The sequence below is a fragment of the Rhinatrema bivittatum genome, chromosome 1 (assembly GCF_901001135.1).
Source record: "Rhinatrema bivittatum chromosome 1, aRhiBiv1.1, whole genome shotgun sequence".
NCBI lineage: Eukaryota > Metazoa > Chordata > Amphibia > Gymnophiona > Rhinatrematidae > Rhinatrema > Rhinatrema bivittatum.
In genome coordinates, this window is record NC_042615.1 from 568,267,561 (window position 1) to 568,283,761 (window position 16,201).

At 40.7% G+C, this 16,201-nt stretch overlaps 1 protein-coding gene across 4 annotated transcripts in view; it reads left to right on the plus strand.

Moving 5' to 3' along the window:
- Nucleotides 1-16,201, plus strand: part of AOPEP (aminopeptidase O (putative)) — a 772,742-nt gene that overhangs the window by 359,857 nt on the left and 396,684 nt on the right. For all 4 annotated transcript variants that reach the window (XM_029617464.1, XM_029617473.1, XM_029617484.1 and 1 more), the window contains exon 7: nucleotides 1,218-1,320. In XM_029617464.1, the coding sequence (XP_029473324.1) occupies nucleotides 1,218-1,320 (103 nt within the window). The remainder of the gene's footprint in view (nucleotides 1-1,217; nucleotides 1,321-16,201) is intronic.

Genomic DNA, 16,201 nt, shown 5'->3' on the forward strand with positions numbered 1-16,201 from the left:
GCATTCCTGAGAGTGAGACGGATAATAATCGTACAGAGGCTTACATTCCTTGGGCAACATTAGTGGGTGGTTTCTTTTGAAAATATGAAATATTTTTTAAATGCTTTATAATTTAACTTAATTCCAAAGCACAAGAGTAGATTGGCAGTGATCCACAGTCTTAGGAGAACAATAATATTAATGTATATCTATGTAGCACCTTTCATCCAAGCACAATCCCATCTTGCTTTGTGTCCCAGCTTCTCTTTCATGTATAATGCATAGCAATTCTTGAATGAGATAAAAGAACACTATTGTTATTACTAAGGTATGATTAGAAAGATTGGGGATTACGAGAGTAAGAGTCCTTGAGTAATGTCACATATACATTAAGATCCTGAAACTCTGAGATCTTGTTTCTCAACAGTTTGGGAGCCCATTAGCCCACTGGTTTGATTTATGAAAAATGAATCTGTACCATAAATGGAAAATATTTGACATCCAAAATGGATGGTTTCTACTGCAGGTAAACCAGTGGTTATTGGAACAACATTTAGTTCAGGGAAATGGTGTTGAAATCTGATTCATGGGCCACTGTGGTTAACCGAGCTCGAGCTCAGTGTGGCAGGGTTGGGAAACAGAATTATTACGTCTGGTCTGGGAAACAGACTGCGTATGTGTTCTTTTATCAGTGGAACAGTTGCTTTTGTTATAAAACAGAATTGAGGGAACATGTCCACAAAAATGTAAAATAGTTTTGAAAACCTATGCTTGATTTGCAGATGAAAGAGATTATTCATTCTTGCAGGTGTGGTATCACTGTAATCTTCTAAAGAAGGGTTTAGGCATGAAAAATTCAAACCGAGTACACAGATGGTTACAGGGTATTCTGTGCTCCCCGTTTCCTTTCTTGCATCTCCAATATCTTGTGGCATGCAGTAATGGAATATCATGAAAAATTGTAACCTGTGGTAGGGTGAAGTGGGAAAGAGGGACCTGTATCAGATCAGTCTTGATTCTCAGTTGAATCCATTTGTTTGTGGAACAGTACATATTTTGTATTTGAAGATACATTTGCAGTACAATATACAGCTGCAAATCAGGCCAGCAGCACCATGAGCACCACAGGAATCCGTTTTATTTATTTATTTGATTTATATTCCACTTTTTGGCACATAGGGAAAATTCCATTAATTGCCATTTTGTAGCAATTGTTTAATGAACTGCCATTTTGACAGGCCCAAAAGAGAGAAGACTGGGGAACTGAGTGATTCTGGAGAATCTGTAGTCAAGCATGGCCTGAATCCAGAAAAAAACTTCATGCAGGTGCATTACTTAAAGGTAAGACCATTCCATTTGTGTTCATACATTTTTTAATTCACAAGAATTTTTATATACAGTGTCCATATGGAAGGTAATTTTCAAAGTCATCTGCCCAAACAATTTTATTAAAACTTCTGGAGACAAATTATTTAAACAAAATAAAGTGATACTCCTACAAGAACTTCATAGCTATATGACATACAATTGTATTGTAATACAATAGGAAATTGCCATGGGAAATTGCCATGCTGGGTCAGACCAAGGGTCCATCAAGCCCAGCATCCTGTTTCCAACTGAGGCCAAACCAGGCCACAAGAACCTGGCAATTACCCAAACACTAAGAAGATCCCATGCTACTGATGCAATTAATAGCAGTGGCTTTTCCCTAAGTCAGCTTGATTAATAGCAGGTAATGGACTTCTCCTCCAAGAACTTATCCAAACCTTTTTTTTTTTTATAAGAGATTTTATTGAAGACTCAGCATACAATAAACTATTGTATCATTTTAACATCATTAACTATAAAACTCCCTCCAACTCCCCCCCCCCCCCCCCCCACACACACAGTAGGAATAAGAAATTATGCAAATATCATCCTCTATGTTGTCATGGACATTTGCGCAGAGTCACCATATGTATAGTTAGTAGAGCGGGTGATCAGGTCTCTCTGTGATGCTGGAAGTGACCACCAAAATTTGTTCCATACCGAAAAACATATGGTTTGTCTTTCCCGGGGTTGTGATTTTGCCGTTAGTAGTTCATGATGTAGCAAGGTTACCAGTCTAGCATGCCAGTGACTTCTAGTTGGTCTATCTTTTGTAATCCACATGTACATTATGGTTTGCAAAGCCACCTGTAACGCTTTTTTCAAAAACATCAATTCATATTCCGGAAGGTCTCGAAGTGCCTTTGTAGGTAGACGTAATAGGCATGATTTTTATATTCTTGGGAAGTTGGAACTGCATTATCTTCCTCAAGCTCCCCAGTACTTCCCCCCAAAATAAACCTAACTGGTCACAGTCCCATAAGCCATGAATATATGTCCCTTTCTCTGTTTGACATTTAATACACACATCTGATTCACATAGTTTTGCCGCAAATAATCTAGCCTGAGAAATATACATACAATGAATAATTTTAAACCCCAACTCTTGGAGTGCTACATTTTCGGAAATTTTTTTACAGCCCACCAATATTTCTTCAATTTCTGACCGGGAGAGATACACATCTGCCTGTTGTACCCATTTATTTTGTATAGTAAGTTTGGCCGAGTCATCAGACAGTTCTCTAAAGGCCTTTGAAAATGTGGAGCACGAGTGACCCTTCCTGGACCTTGGCATAAAAAACATTTTCAACCTATCCCACAAGTTCTCCAGTAATTTAGTACCAAAGATCGACTTAGAATAATGTCTTGCCTGTAGGTAGGCGAAAAATTCCACTTGTGGAAGCTTGTATAATTCTTTAAGCTCCTGAAAGGACCAAAGGATTCCCATCCCAGGAACGTATAATTGAAATACATTTTTCAAGCCCCTGGCGCTCCACCCTTGAAAGACATGGCCCGTCAAGCCTGCAATGAACTGTGGATTCCTCACATTGTCACGTATGGCGTCAGACTTCCTCCCATATGTAAGTTATGGAGACATAAATACCTCCAAGCCTGGCTGCCCGATATAAGTAACATATGCTGTTTATATGTCACCGGCACCTGTGTGCCTTGGACTTGCATCAGTGTTTCAGGTCGGTATGGGTGTAACCATTCTCGTATGAAGGCAATAGGTGTGAACTTCCCCGTATCGTCTATCCAATCCATTATATGTCTTAGTATACAGGCTAGGTTATAATCTCTCCAATTTGGACATCTTAGGCCCCCCTGCCTGCCATCAAGCTGCAATGTAGTGAGCGGAAGTCGTGCTTTACGGCCTCCCCAGATATAACGTCGTACAATCCGATTAATATCTGCAATCTCCTTTTTTGATAACCATATGGGGAGCTGCTGTAGAGTATATAGCCATTGAGGTAATTCAAGCACTTTAAGCAATGCTATTTTACCCTTCAATGATAGCGGGAGAGACTCCCATGTTTTCAGCTTCTTAGTCATATTTTGTAGTAACGGACGTATATTCACATCGTGAATTTTTGTAGGGTTCCTAGTCAACTGTATACCTAAATATCTCATGGTCTGATCCACCCACCATAAGGGTAATTCCCCCTCCCAATCTGCCTTAACTGCAACGCCGAGATCCATCGCCTCTGATTTATCCATATTTATTTTCAGGCCAGCAAAAGCCCCAAAACATGTCTGGTGTAGAAGCACTCTGCCCAGGGATTGTTGGGGGGAAGTCAAGAATACCAGTACATCATCTGCAAATGCAGATATCTTAAATACCTGACGGCCCCACGTGAATCCCCTAATCAAGGGGTCAGCCTCAATCTTTCTAAGAAGGGGATCTATGGAAAGGATATATAAGAGTGGGGAGCGTGGGCACCCTTGCCTAGTACCCCGTGCTAAAGTGAAATCCGCCGAAATCTGTCCATTTGCCCGTATCGTGGATCTGGGGTTCCGATAAAGCAATTGTATATTTTGTAATATCTCCCCTTCAAACCCATATCGCTTCAAAACAGAGAATAGATATGCCCAAGACACCCGATCGAACGCTTTCTCCGAATCAAAGCCCACTATCATAGCAGCCATCCCCTGTTTTCTGCATTCCTCCATAGCTATGATCAACTTAGTCATATTCGTACTTATGGCTCGCCCTTTAACAAATCCCACTTGGTTGTTATTAATAATGTCCGGAAATACCCTACTGAGCCTATCTGCCATAACTTTTGCAAACAAATTAGCTTCAAAATTTAGTAAAGATATTGGCCTATAGGCAGCCGGGGAGGAAAGATCCTTGCCAGGTTTTTCTAACACCGTTATGAAGGCCCTGGTAGTGTCATCTGGGAATTGGCCTCGCTTTTGAGTTTCTTGATAGAACAGTTGCAGATCCCCTAGCACATGTGTTATTAAACATTTATAATATTCTGCACTGAGGCCATCAGGGCTTGGTGCTTTATTGGCTTTACTAGCCATAATAGCTCTTCTTAATTCCTCAGTCTGTATGGGCTGGTTCAGGGTTTCCAGCTGTACAGCGTTGATTTTTGGGATTTGTAACCCTTTAAAAAATTCTTCTTCTTGTACAGACCCCCCTACTCTATCCTCGGTATAGAGTTTTTCATAGAATTTACGAAACTCTTCACATATATCCTCTCCAGAAACTGGCGGTCTCCCATCTCCTCCACGCAGTTTGTCAATGATAGTACTTCCTTTAGCCCTGTGGAGCATATTAGCTAGTAATCTGCCGGATTTATTCCCATATCTGAAGAATTTATGCACTCCCCCCTGCAACCATCTTTGTGTAATAGAGCATTTAATGCCCTTAAAATCTCATTATATTCTGTTTGTGCTGGGGGGGTGTTGTTTTGTGCCAGTCTTTTCTTAGCCTGCTTCAGCTCCTTCTCTAATTGTAATATGTTTTTGACCATGGCTTTAGATTTAGCAATCATATAGGAGGTAATTTCACCTCACATGACTGCCTTACTGGCTTGCCAATATAACCACGGGTCCTGCTTGTGCTCCCCATTATAATGTTCATATTCCTCCCATTTTTTTTTAAGAAAATCCCGGAATTTAGAGTCTTCACTCAGCTGGCTAGGAAACCTCCACAGTCTCAGTGTATTTTTCCCTGTTCCTTCACCAATTTCGACCCATATTATTGCATGGTCCGATATTTCTATGGGCCCAATTTTTGCCTGAGCAACCCTGGGTAACAGTGAGTCAGACACCAATTCATAATCTATTCAGGACGTAGTAGAGTGCGCCTTTGAGACGTGTATAGTCTCTCTCAGTCGGGTTTAAGGTGCGCCATATATCTAGCAACTGGAGTTCTGTACACAGGTATGAAATCCCTTTATCGGACAAATTAGGTAAAGTCGATGCTGGGTGCGATCTGTCCACATTAGGATCATTCACACAATTGAAATCGCCCAGCATGATTATTGGGCCTTTCACCACCGGAAGGAGTTTGCTAACTAGGCCCTGAAAAGAAACATGAGAATAAGAGTTCGGGGCGTAGACTGCGCAGAGTGTGACTTCCCTGCCTTGAATTTTACCAATCACTATTAGATATCTTCTGCTCTCGTCTGATACTTGCTGCAGCATTTCAAATTTTATGTTTTTATGTATTAGGATCGTTACGCCCGCTTTGCGCCCCACAGCTGGAGCAGAGAAACACTGTCCTATCCACTGCCTTTTCAATTTAAGGCTTTCTGCCACTGATAAATGTGTTTCCTGGAGTGCGGCAATCCCCACCTTCTGTCTCTGAAGAGCACTCAATACTTTTTGTCTCTTAACCGGCGTTCCAATCCCTCCCACATTCCAGGAAATATAACGTAGTGTCCCTATCCTGTCGCTAAGGCAGTATCATAATATTCTGTGTCTGAAATCCTCCCACAGGTAAGCGGTCCCCCAGCCTGGACCACTCTCCTGATGCATCCCAATACCTCTGCGCCAGATCCTGTTATTCCTACTTCCCAGTATGTCCCCCGTACCACCAAAGATTTCTGTAAGCCGTGAGATTTTTCCCTTTCCCACCCCCTCCCCCCTCCCATTATAAAACCAGAACTATGATTTAACAACAGGAAAGAAAAAAAAAAGTAACACCCGAAAGAATACGGGTTGGAGTTCCGTATATAATGCGACCAGGTGCATACCCCCCTGTGAATCTATGTCATGCTATTATTCACTCAAGGGGCAAATGGTTACAGGGAAACGAAACCTCTGAGTACATTTCCTCATGCAGTGAATGTCCATCCTAACAAAAATACAGTATATTATTGTACATAATACCTGCAACATGGTATTCAGCCCATCCAAATCAGTAATTAGGGATTAGGTACCCCAGGGTGAACAAAAAGTTACCCTAAGTTGAAAATGAATTAGGGAAGGTCCTGTGTATGAGTATCCATTCACCTTCAGTAAGCTCAGGATGTGCAGGTTTTCTTGCTCAGCCATGCAGTTGCAGCCTCTGGAGTGTCAAAACTCAGAACCTTGCCATCCCTCCAGATTTTTAATGTAGCAGGGAACTGCAAGGCAAATCTTATATTGTGATTGAAGAGATCATTGCATATCGATGAGAAAAGGCGCCTCTTTGCTGCTACCGCCACAGAAAAGTCTTGAAATATGATCACTTTATGATCTTTGTAGCGCAATTCTTTATTTTTCCTGAAGGCTGCCAGCACCTTCCCACGTTGTGCCCAGTTTAGGAAACGTGCTATTACCAACCTGGGGCGCCGGTCTGTATTCCTCCTGGGACCCAAGCGATGCGCTCTTTCAATAACCAAATTCCCTGCAAGGTCAGTCAAATTTAACGCGCCAGGCAGCCAATCTGTCAGGAAAGTGGTTAGCTCTCCGTCTTGCACCTCCTCGGGGATACCAAAAAAGTTTAGATTATTGTGTCGTGCGCGGTTTTCCAAGTCCTCTAATTTGGCATCCGCCATTTTTACCGAGGACTCTAACGCAAGCACGCGGTTCGCAAGGGCCTGTTGATCTTCTTCCACCGCTGAGATCCGTCCTTCAGCGATGTCTATGCGCCACCCAATGTCTCCCAAAGATTCCTTCCCCACAGCAAAATTTTCAGTGATGCCTTCAAATTTGGACTCGAGAGCTTCTACAACTGCTGCCGTCAAGCGCGCCACAGCCAAATCGTCTAGGCCCGTGCCCTCCGCTGCTTTTTTGCTGTCGGCCATCTTAAGCTCTGCACCGTTGGGTTTTTGTTTTTCTTTCCGCGGCAGTCTGGTAGTCATTCCCTGCTTGTTTCACCAAAGGAGAGATGTTGCAGGTCTTTCCCTTCAAGCCCGACACCTTCAGTATAATCAAATTGACTTTTGATGCGGTAAATTGGCAGGCTATGGAGGGTCGGCACCCGGAGCTCATCGCATCAAGTGACTCTCCATCCAAACCTTTTTTAAACACAGTTACACTAACTGCACTAACCACATCCTCTGGCAACATATTCCAGAGCTTAATTGTGCATTGAGTGAAAAAGAAGTTTCTCTGATTAGTCTTAAATGTGCAACTTGCTTTGAAATGCTGAGTACAAAGGGAAGTGGGGGGGGGGGGGGGAGGATTTAGGGTTGCCATGGGTATAGGGATGGGGTAGATAATGTCAGTAATATTTCTAGATTTCACCAAAGTTGGTAGCCCTGCCACACCCTCAGAAATATGGCCCCCTGCCTCTCCCTTCTCCAATATATGACTGCCTAGGGAAGCAGGAGGTGAGATCAGGTGGATGGATGCTAAAATGGGAGTGTTTTGTGTGTGTGGGCTGCAATATTTCTCACTCCCCCCCCCCCCCCCCCCATGAACTCTTGCTTCCTTTCTACTGCCCTCTCCTTTCTCATCCCTTAGTCGGTTCAGTACTTGTCCATTTTTTTTGGAAAATATTTCTCCAATGTGATATAAAAATAATAACTATCAAAAAAATAAAATGAAGTAAAGTCTTCTGTCTGCTATTACTTTTAACAGATATTTTTCTCCCAATGGATAACTCACATAACCTATTATGAAACACCACTCTAACCCCAATAGCAAAGTTAATTATCTTCAATATGATGTCTCAAAAATGCTTTGTGCTCACTATTGTCCCAATCAGAGTAATCCCAACACAGTCTGTATTTCAATGACCTGAAGTATGTATGCGTCATGGGAAGTCACTTCATAGAATCATTCTCTGGCCATATCTTTCTCAGATGTGTCACATTCCACGTCTCCGTTTTAATGCTTAAAAGGGAAGAAGGGCTGCATACTCAGTTTTGAAGCTGTATCTGGGAGGAGAAATAATACCACCTGCATTCTACACATTTTGGGGTCCATATTCAGCTGCTGTGAAGCTCTCCTAGTTAGCTGGATAAACTGATCCAGCGGTATATTTAGCGGCATAGAACATACCCGGATATCGTTAAGTTAGCCGGATAAGTTTATCCGGCTATCTTTAGGACAGGTGTATGGGCTGACCAGAGTTAGGTGGATAGGTTATCCAGCTAACTCAACTCCTTCCTGATCCACCCATTCCCTGCCCCTGGATTATCCTGCTAAATTCTTAGCCTGATAAGGACTTACCCAGCTAAGTAGCGACCACTGACTGTAGCTGGATTTTCAGCCAGATAAGTCCATCCTATCCAGCTAAGTCTGTTTTGAATATCAGGCTCATAGTATATATAATTATTTGCCCATGTGATCTGTTGATTTTTTGTAATAGGTTGTGTGAGTTATCCTTTTGGAGAAAAATATCTGTTGAAAGTAATGAACAGATACAAGACTTTACTTCATTTTATTTTATTGATAGTAATTTTTTGATATTACATTGAAGGACTTTGTTAGAACATATTTGAAAAATGTTCCCCCAAAAAAGAAAAATACTGAATTGATGTTGTAAGTCTATTGTAATACAAGTATGTGTCATACAGCTATGAGGTTCTTATAGAAGGAGTGTCACTTCATTTTGTTTAAATAAACTGTCTCCAGAAATTTTAATTAAATTGTGTGAGCCAGGATGTCGGTGAATTCATAAAGGTATTTTTCCTGATCATGAGGACTTATTTGAGTGTAGAGTAATTTTTCAAAACTATTTCTATGGATAAAATAGTGCTTTACCTGTGCACATGCCCTTTTACAAAACTGCCCGCCAAATAGGATAAATCTATGCAAGTACGGCCTTTATGTGCATAGGTTTACCCAGACTGAGCAGTGGCTTTCCTGGAAGTGGAGTTGGGGAGGGGTTTACACTTATGCACATATTTTTGCATTTTCAATATTATGCACACGTATTATTAGGTGTAAGCATGTACTTTCCCTCTGAAAACTGGTATAAAGCCTGCGAGTAAAAGGTACCCACAGACTTTACACTGGAGTGTTACACTAAGGGGGCATTATAAAATTGCCCCTTTAGTGTAACGCTCTCTTCCTCCAGAGGGGAGGAGTTAGCTATCTGTAGTGCTTACCCCGCCAGGAGGGCGGAGTTAGTAATCTGTTAGCGAATTGCTGTTAGATGCTCCTGTAAGGAAGGAGATGGCAATCTGTTATGGATCAACTCCCCAGGAAGAGGAGTTGGCAATCTGTTCAATGATACTCTTCTGAGGAGAGGAGCTAACCATAGGTATATAGTACTTCGCTACTGAGATAGCAATCTATCATGCCTCCGCTACGGAGTAGCAATCTGTTATATATAGGCTGCTGGCAAGTCCCATAGAAATAGAAGGTAGTTATCTATATAATACTTCCGTAAGCTGGGTAGTGGTCGGTAGTGGTTGGCTCCCATAGAGTGATAGTAGTGTAAGGAATGACCACTTGGAGGAAATGGTGAATCCCTGGGCTGATGGCAGATGACAGCGCCCCAGGAGGAGATCCTGAGAGGAGCCATCGGCTAGGCTAGAATATGAGATAAACACAATAGTTCTTTATTAGGCTGGAAGCTGGACCACCAGAGGTGGCAGTAGTGAGTCGATGTGTTCGGCAGGGCTGAAGTCCCTCTGATACTGGAATATAATCTCTGGGTCGCTGAGCTGTAGAGAGAGACTAGTAGTAGTGAGTAGACAGGGTATACTGGTACAAGATGGCACACTCACAATAGTAGATGTCTGCGGTGGTCTCTATGCCACAGAGAGTCTTCAGTATATTTAGGAACAGGAGCTGTAGGCGAGCACTGGTTCCTACATACAGTCTGTAATAAGAACTCACAATAGCTGTATATGGAATGGCTTCTAGAGTAGAAGAGAGTCTGTGAAGGATTCTAGGAACATGAGCCCTCGTGGAGCGAGTACCGGTTCCTATCTGCAATCTTGCCAATAGAACTCTCGATCTCCATACCTGCGATAACGTCTTGGATGGAAGGGAGTCTTCAGAGCTATAGGAATGTAAGCCCTCATGGAGCGAGTACCAATTCCTATCTACAATAGAACACACTGTGTTCAAGTCTGCGATCGCTTCCAGGTAATGAGGAGTCTTCTGAGTATTCAGGGACGTAGGCACTCGAGGAGCGAGCACCGGATCCCGTCTTGGCAATCTGAAATCAAGAAGAGAGAGCGGAGCCCCTGTGGAGCGGGTACTCCTGGTAAGTTTGAAAAGGCCGAACAGTGGAGAAGGATTCCCCTAGCTGTCTCGGATCGTTGTTGCAAGTATCGTGGACTGCCGAAGCAAGTCCTGTTGGAGTTCCTTGCTAACTCGTTAGAGGTTAGCAAACAAAGACCTTTTAAAGTGGAAATGGATGATGTCACTACGGGGGGACGCCCCCGAGGTTCACGCCCTTGCTGGTACAAAGTCTGGAGCATGCGCCCTTACGTCAACAGGAACATGGCGGATCCGTAGCGTCAAGCCAGCCCGGGGACACCGGGACCAAGAGGCAGAGAGAAGCCGCGGCTGCAACTGTCCATCAGAGCCAAAGGGAGTCGCTCCCAAGGTAGAGGGTGGAGCGAGGGGCGAGAAGAGGCACGAACGCAACACTTAGTAAGCATAATATTAACTTGTCTGGGAGGATACTATTACCATAGGGGCAATAACAAAATCCCTTATCATGGGTAAAATAAACTGTTTTAACCATGGAAATGGGATTTTAGATTATAGCCCATCCTGTACACAGGTAAAAGTATCCACTTATGTAAACAATTCAAGTACTTATACTGCGTATGTTTGAAGGCATTTCCAGAGCAGGGTTTAGTTTCTAGGAGCACCTATGTGTGTTCTTTTGAATAATCAAAACTACCCACACATTTTTGCCTTGAAAAAGTACCCACCCAAAAATGCAGGCAAAACTGTGTACAGATGTTTGTCCATAGGCATTCATAAAAGCAAAAGTACCCAAGTAGTTTTTCTTTTGATTAGTCCAGCAAACCATGCAGGTAAAAACCATGAGGTTGATCTTAAAAGCGTTTCTCGCATAAAAATGCCCACAAGCAACGCGGCTTTTGAAAACCCACGAAGTACGTGCATATATACACCTGTGCACACATCAAAAATAATAGGGCAGAAAAGTGACAGGGCATGTGTGGAGAATCGGCGTTCCAGGGTGGAGCCCGACAGTTACGTACATAACTCCGTATTTTAAAAATGGAGACTGCGACGCATGACACCATGTTATCTACATAACTGTTGCTGCTGTTCCAAAGGAGGAGCAAGTCTGTAGATCTCTAGTTTTAGGTCTTACCAGGACAAGGTGAGGAGTCTGGATCAACCGGGTTGTGTGCAGGATGAAGGATCAGAGGGATCTTGAAGACTTTGATATTAACGGACAAACTGGTGGACGAACTGGAAAGACTGGGGCTGTCTCTCGCAAGCGTGTGTTTTAAAATCCGCCCTCATACACGTGTAAAAGTTGGCAAAATCCTAGGAAAGATATTCAAAGTACATTTTCTTGAGCAATCTCTTAAGATTAGGCATATACGCGTGGGAAGTGTATTTTAAAAAAATACGCGCATGTATTAAAATTAGCCTGTACATGTGGAATTTACTGCAGTGTGAGTAGTTTGATGAGCCACTCCTTTTATGTACAACACCGTCTATCTAACATGAAAGGTTGTAATTACAGCACCTATAATACCTAATCTGCAGGTTTCCAGATTTCTTGACTTTTTCTAAGTCTCTTACATTATTTTGGCTGCCACAGCTTTGAAGGCAATTTTCATGCTCCCCCTAGAGCTTGCAGAAAATGTCCTCAAGACTGCATGCACAATGAGGTGCAAAAGTACCTGTGAGATTTTAAAATGAAATCTCCATGTGGACTTTCCCTTCCCAGACCTAAGTCCACACATTATTTTATGCAGGCAGAGGGGGGACTCTAATAAAACAGCATTTTGATGTGGTAAAACACATAAGCCTGTGTAAAAATGTTTGATTATTTTCCCCATTATACTGTACTCTGCCAGGTATGTAGTTCTAGGAAGGAACTAGCCTTACAGTTGCTAAGGTTAAGATTTAAATCCAAGGACTGACAAGTGTCTGTCGATTTCTTTTTATAAGCAGAAATACCTTAAAAAATTGCAATCAGTTTTCAAATAATAATGTGAAATGAAAGTTTGCATTGGATATTCAGTATATTCTTAATCCTTCACCATACCCCTGTCCAAAATTTCCTTATAAGGGGCAAGTATAATAATATGTTTTAAACAACATATTATTATACTTCACTACAATTCATATTTGGTCAATCTTTCCTACCCATCTATATTTTATAATTTTATACATATTTATTAATTGATACAGTTGGCTAAAATGTTAATATTCTTTCTTTAATTTCCTCCCCTTTCAGATCCTAGTTATTTTTCCTTGTTTTTTGTAACTTCCTCACATCCTAAATATTGTTACAATGTTTTTATTTGTTAAGTTTCTTATTATATTTGATGTCGAATTGGGAAATGTTTCTACCATGTTACTCTCTGCAGTTATTCACATTGTTAATTGTAAACCGGGTTGATGTGATTCATATCATGAAACTCGGTATAATAAAAATAATAAATAAATAAATAAATAAATTTTATTTTTATTGAATTTTAACAAAACTAGACAGCAAACAAGCTTGCTGTCTAGTTTTGTCACTGTCTAGTTTTGTCACTGAAATCAGGGTCATATGGAATATGGGAAATTACGTTACAAAGGAAAATAAAAACTTATAACAAAATCATCAGATAAAAACCATAGACCCAAGTACAAGGAAAAAGATGAGAACCAAGGATCATGATGCACAAATTTAGGCAATAAAGAAAAAAGCAAAAGTAGAGAAGGAACAACAGGATTTCCTATTTTGTACTGTAACCGAGTTAGCAAGTGATATCAGACAGATATGCGAATCAAGGAAAAGCCTCAATTGAGATGGTTCAGCGAAGACATATCTGGCGTTATTAAATTTCACAACACATTTACAAGGATAATGAATTATCTGGACTCCCAACTGATGAGCCTCATGACACATTGACACATTACTAAGAATCTCTTCCTATGCTGTAGAGTAGACCTAGTGATAGGGTAAATCCATATCTTTTGGCCATAGTATCGCTTATCTCTATTATATAGAAATAAGGGGCATTTTTTAATAGGCCACATATTTGCAAAAGGCATATGCACTTCTAACATATACATACCTTGTAGTTAATTTTCAAAGAGAAGCTATTTGGTTATTTTTATTTTCAAAATTGGCTTATGTATTTTGTGCAGGCAGCCAACCAAGGGTAAAATATGTGCATATATTTGAAAATGTGCATACATTTGAAAATTGAATGTATGTGAACTGTTTTCTTCCTATGACCTAAACACTGTACGCTCTCCTTCCCCCAACTTCTTTTTAACCTTGTTAAAAGTACACATTTTACAGAAGTGTGTTCATAATTTTAGAAGGGCATTTTTCAGCCAGCCAATTTACTTTAGTAGATATCTTTGAAAATTGTCCTTATATTGCTAGGAACATTTATTTATTTATTTATTTATTTATTAATTAAGGTATTTATTTAGAAAATTTGTAACCCGCACTTAATGCACTACTCACATGTGTGTTAGTTTTCTGTCTGTGTGTGACAAAACCAACATTTAATATCTTTCTGAGCTTTGAGTAGAGATTTTTACTGGTGTCCAGACTGCCCTGTGAGAAATAAAATAAATGTGAGTGAAGAATGTGAATATTAAAATCCACACTAACTTGCTCAAAACAATAGCCATACAAGTTCCATATAGGCCTATAAGTGCTTTCCGCATGGCTTCTCCCCCTCGGGAGCCCTCAGCAAATGCATTCTACAACATCAGAACATCAGTGCCCCTTTAGAGGACAACAGCGTGTTACCACAAGTTTTGAAAATCTCTGATACACCTTGTAATGAATGGATATATAGTACATTTTTTTCTGCTAATATACAGTGTTTGAACTAAAACCTGTTAAATATTTGAGAACTTGCCAAGTTAAAATCCATTCTTATCTCTTGAAAGGTTAGAAACTCTATTCTTAATACCTGATCCCACGTCCCTGTGCTATTACTACTTATCTTTTCTATAGCTATATAAGGTATATCAATACATAAGAGAGGTTCTTTCTCAGAAGAGCTAACACTCTATTCAGAAAAGACAAACAGGACAAATAAGAGAATTAGGATGTTTCATTTATTACGGAAAATGGTTAAAATCAACAAGAGTATGATCAGGAGAACCAGGATTTAAGATTTAAAAGCAACTTCAAAAAGATGGGTTTTTAGGCTGTGTTTGAATAAGACCAGAGATGGAGCACAATGCACTAACTCAGGAAGTCTATTACAGATGTACAGCACAACAAGGTGGAAAACACAGTCTGGCGCTGGTGATGCCTTTTCTTTGACAACCAGGCCAATTAATGCAAGAATGATTAATCTCAAACAACGGGGTGAAATAGGTTTCTATTTAATTTTCAACAAATTGTCCAATTTCCGAAATGCTCTGAAGATTGATATTAATACTACATTTTCTTTAAGTTTTATAGGCACCATCCCTCCAATAAGACACGAGGAAAGTTGAAAGACTAGATCTCTTTCTATCTTCCACCATCAAGGATTGTGCTTTCCTCCAGTTTTGTAGCCACAAAATTGTAGCCAATTTGTTGTAGTCCAATTCCAGATAAGAATAAAGGTGACCACTTTAAAGTAACTGCTTGAATTTTTCACAATCTTATTCAAAATTCTCTTTAGTAAATCATTATGGTATATCTCTATCAAGTACTTTATTCCCTGCTGTTTACATTGAATTGAGTAAGAAACTAAAGTATTTTTTTTTAACTTCATAGATCTGAAAAGAAGGCAATAATGTCTAACAGTTTAGGAATAAAAACATCTAACTCAAGCCCTGATTTACTAAGGCTTTTCTCCATTTCTGTCTCTATGGGAAAAATGTTTAGTAAATGAGGCCCTCAGTTTGACAGATTAATATATCATCCACATAGATGAATAATTGCATTCAATGTCATTAGCACGGAACCTGTGATTTTCTGTAGTTTGTCCAGTGGCAATTGCTAATGATTCCAGAACAAAATTTAATAAAAGTGGTGATAAGAGACATCCCTCTGTCTAGTAATACTTCCCCTAGAACAAAGGCATCTGAAAACATCATTTGCCACTAGCCTTCATCTAGAGGCCTCAAACAGCTTACTTATCATTTACACAAAAGAATTTCCATAACCAAACCAGTCTAAAACCTGAAATAAATGTTCCCTCTCCACCCAATCAAAAGACTTTCCAGCAGCTAATGAAACTGCTAGGGCTGGAACCTCCTCCTCTTTAGCTGTGTGCATAATGGGGGTAATTTTATAGCTACCCGCATTGCTGAATTTCTTAGCATCCAGTCAGATGAAAACTTGGAGTACCTACAGTACTTGGAGTACCTACAGCAAGCCCAACATCTCAACCCTAGACAGGCTCATTGGTCACTCTTTTTCCACTGTTTCAACTTTGAACTTCGCTACTGACCTGCAACCAAGAACCTAAGAGCGGATGCCCTTTCTGGATCTTTTCAAATGGAGACTGTTAAGGAAAGTCCTCATCACATCATTGATCTGGCAAGAATTATTCTTGCATCTGCTGTACCAGTTCACCCCAGGAAGATGGTAGTACCCAAGAGGCTTCTGGAGAAAGTGTTAAAATGGGCTTACGACTCTTGCCTGGCAGGGCATCCCGGGGTAACCGGTACACTCAACTTACTTCAATGCCATTATTGATGGCCACAAGTGAGAACAGATGTGAAGAATTATGTGGATTCCTGCCCATCTGTGCACAGCATAAATCTAATTGTGCCCGACCTTGGGTGCTGTTATAGCCTTTGCTAGCCTTGGACCCACCTGTCCACAAACTTCATTGTGGAT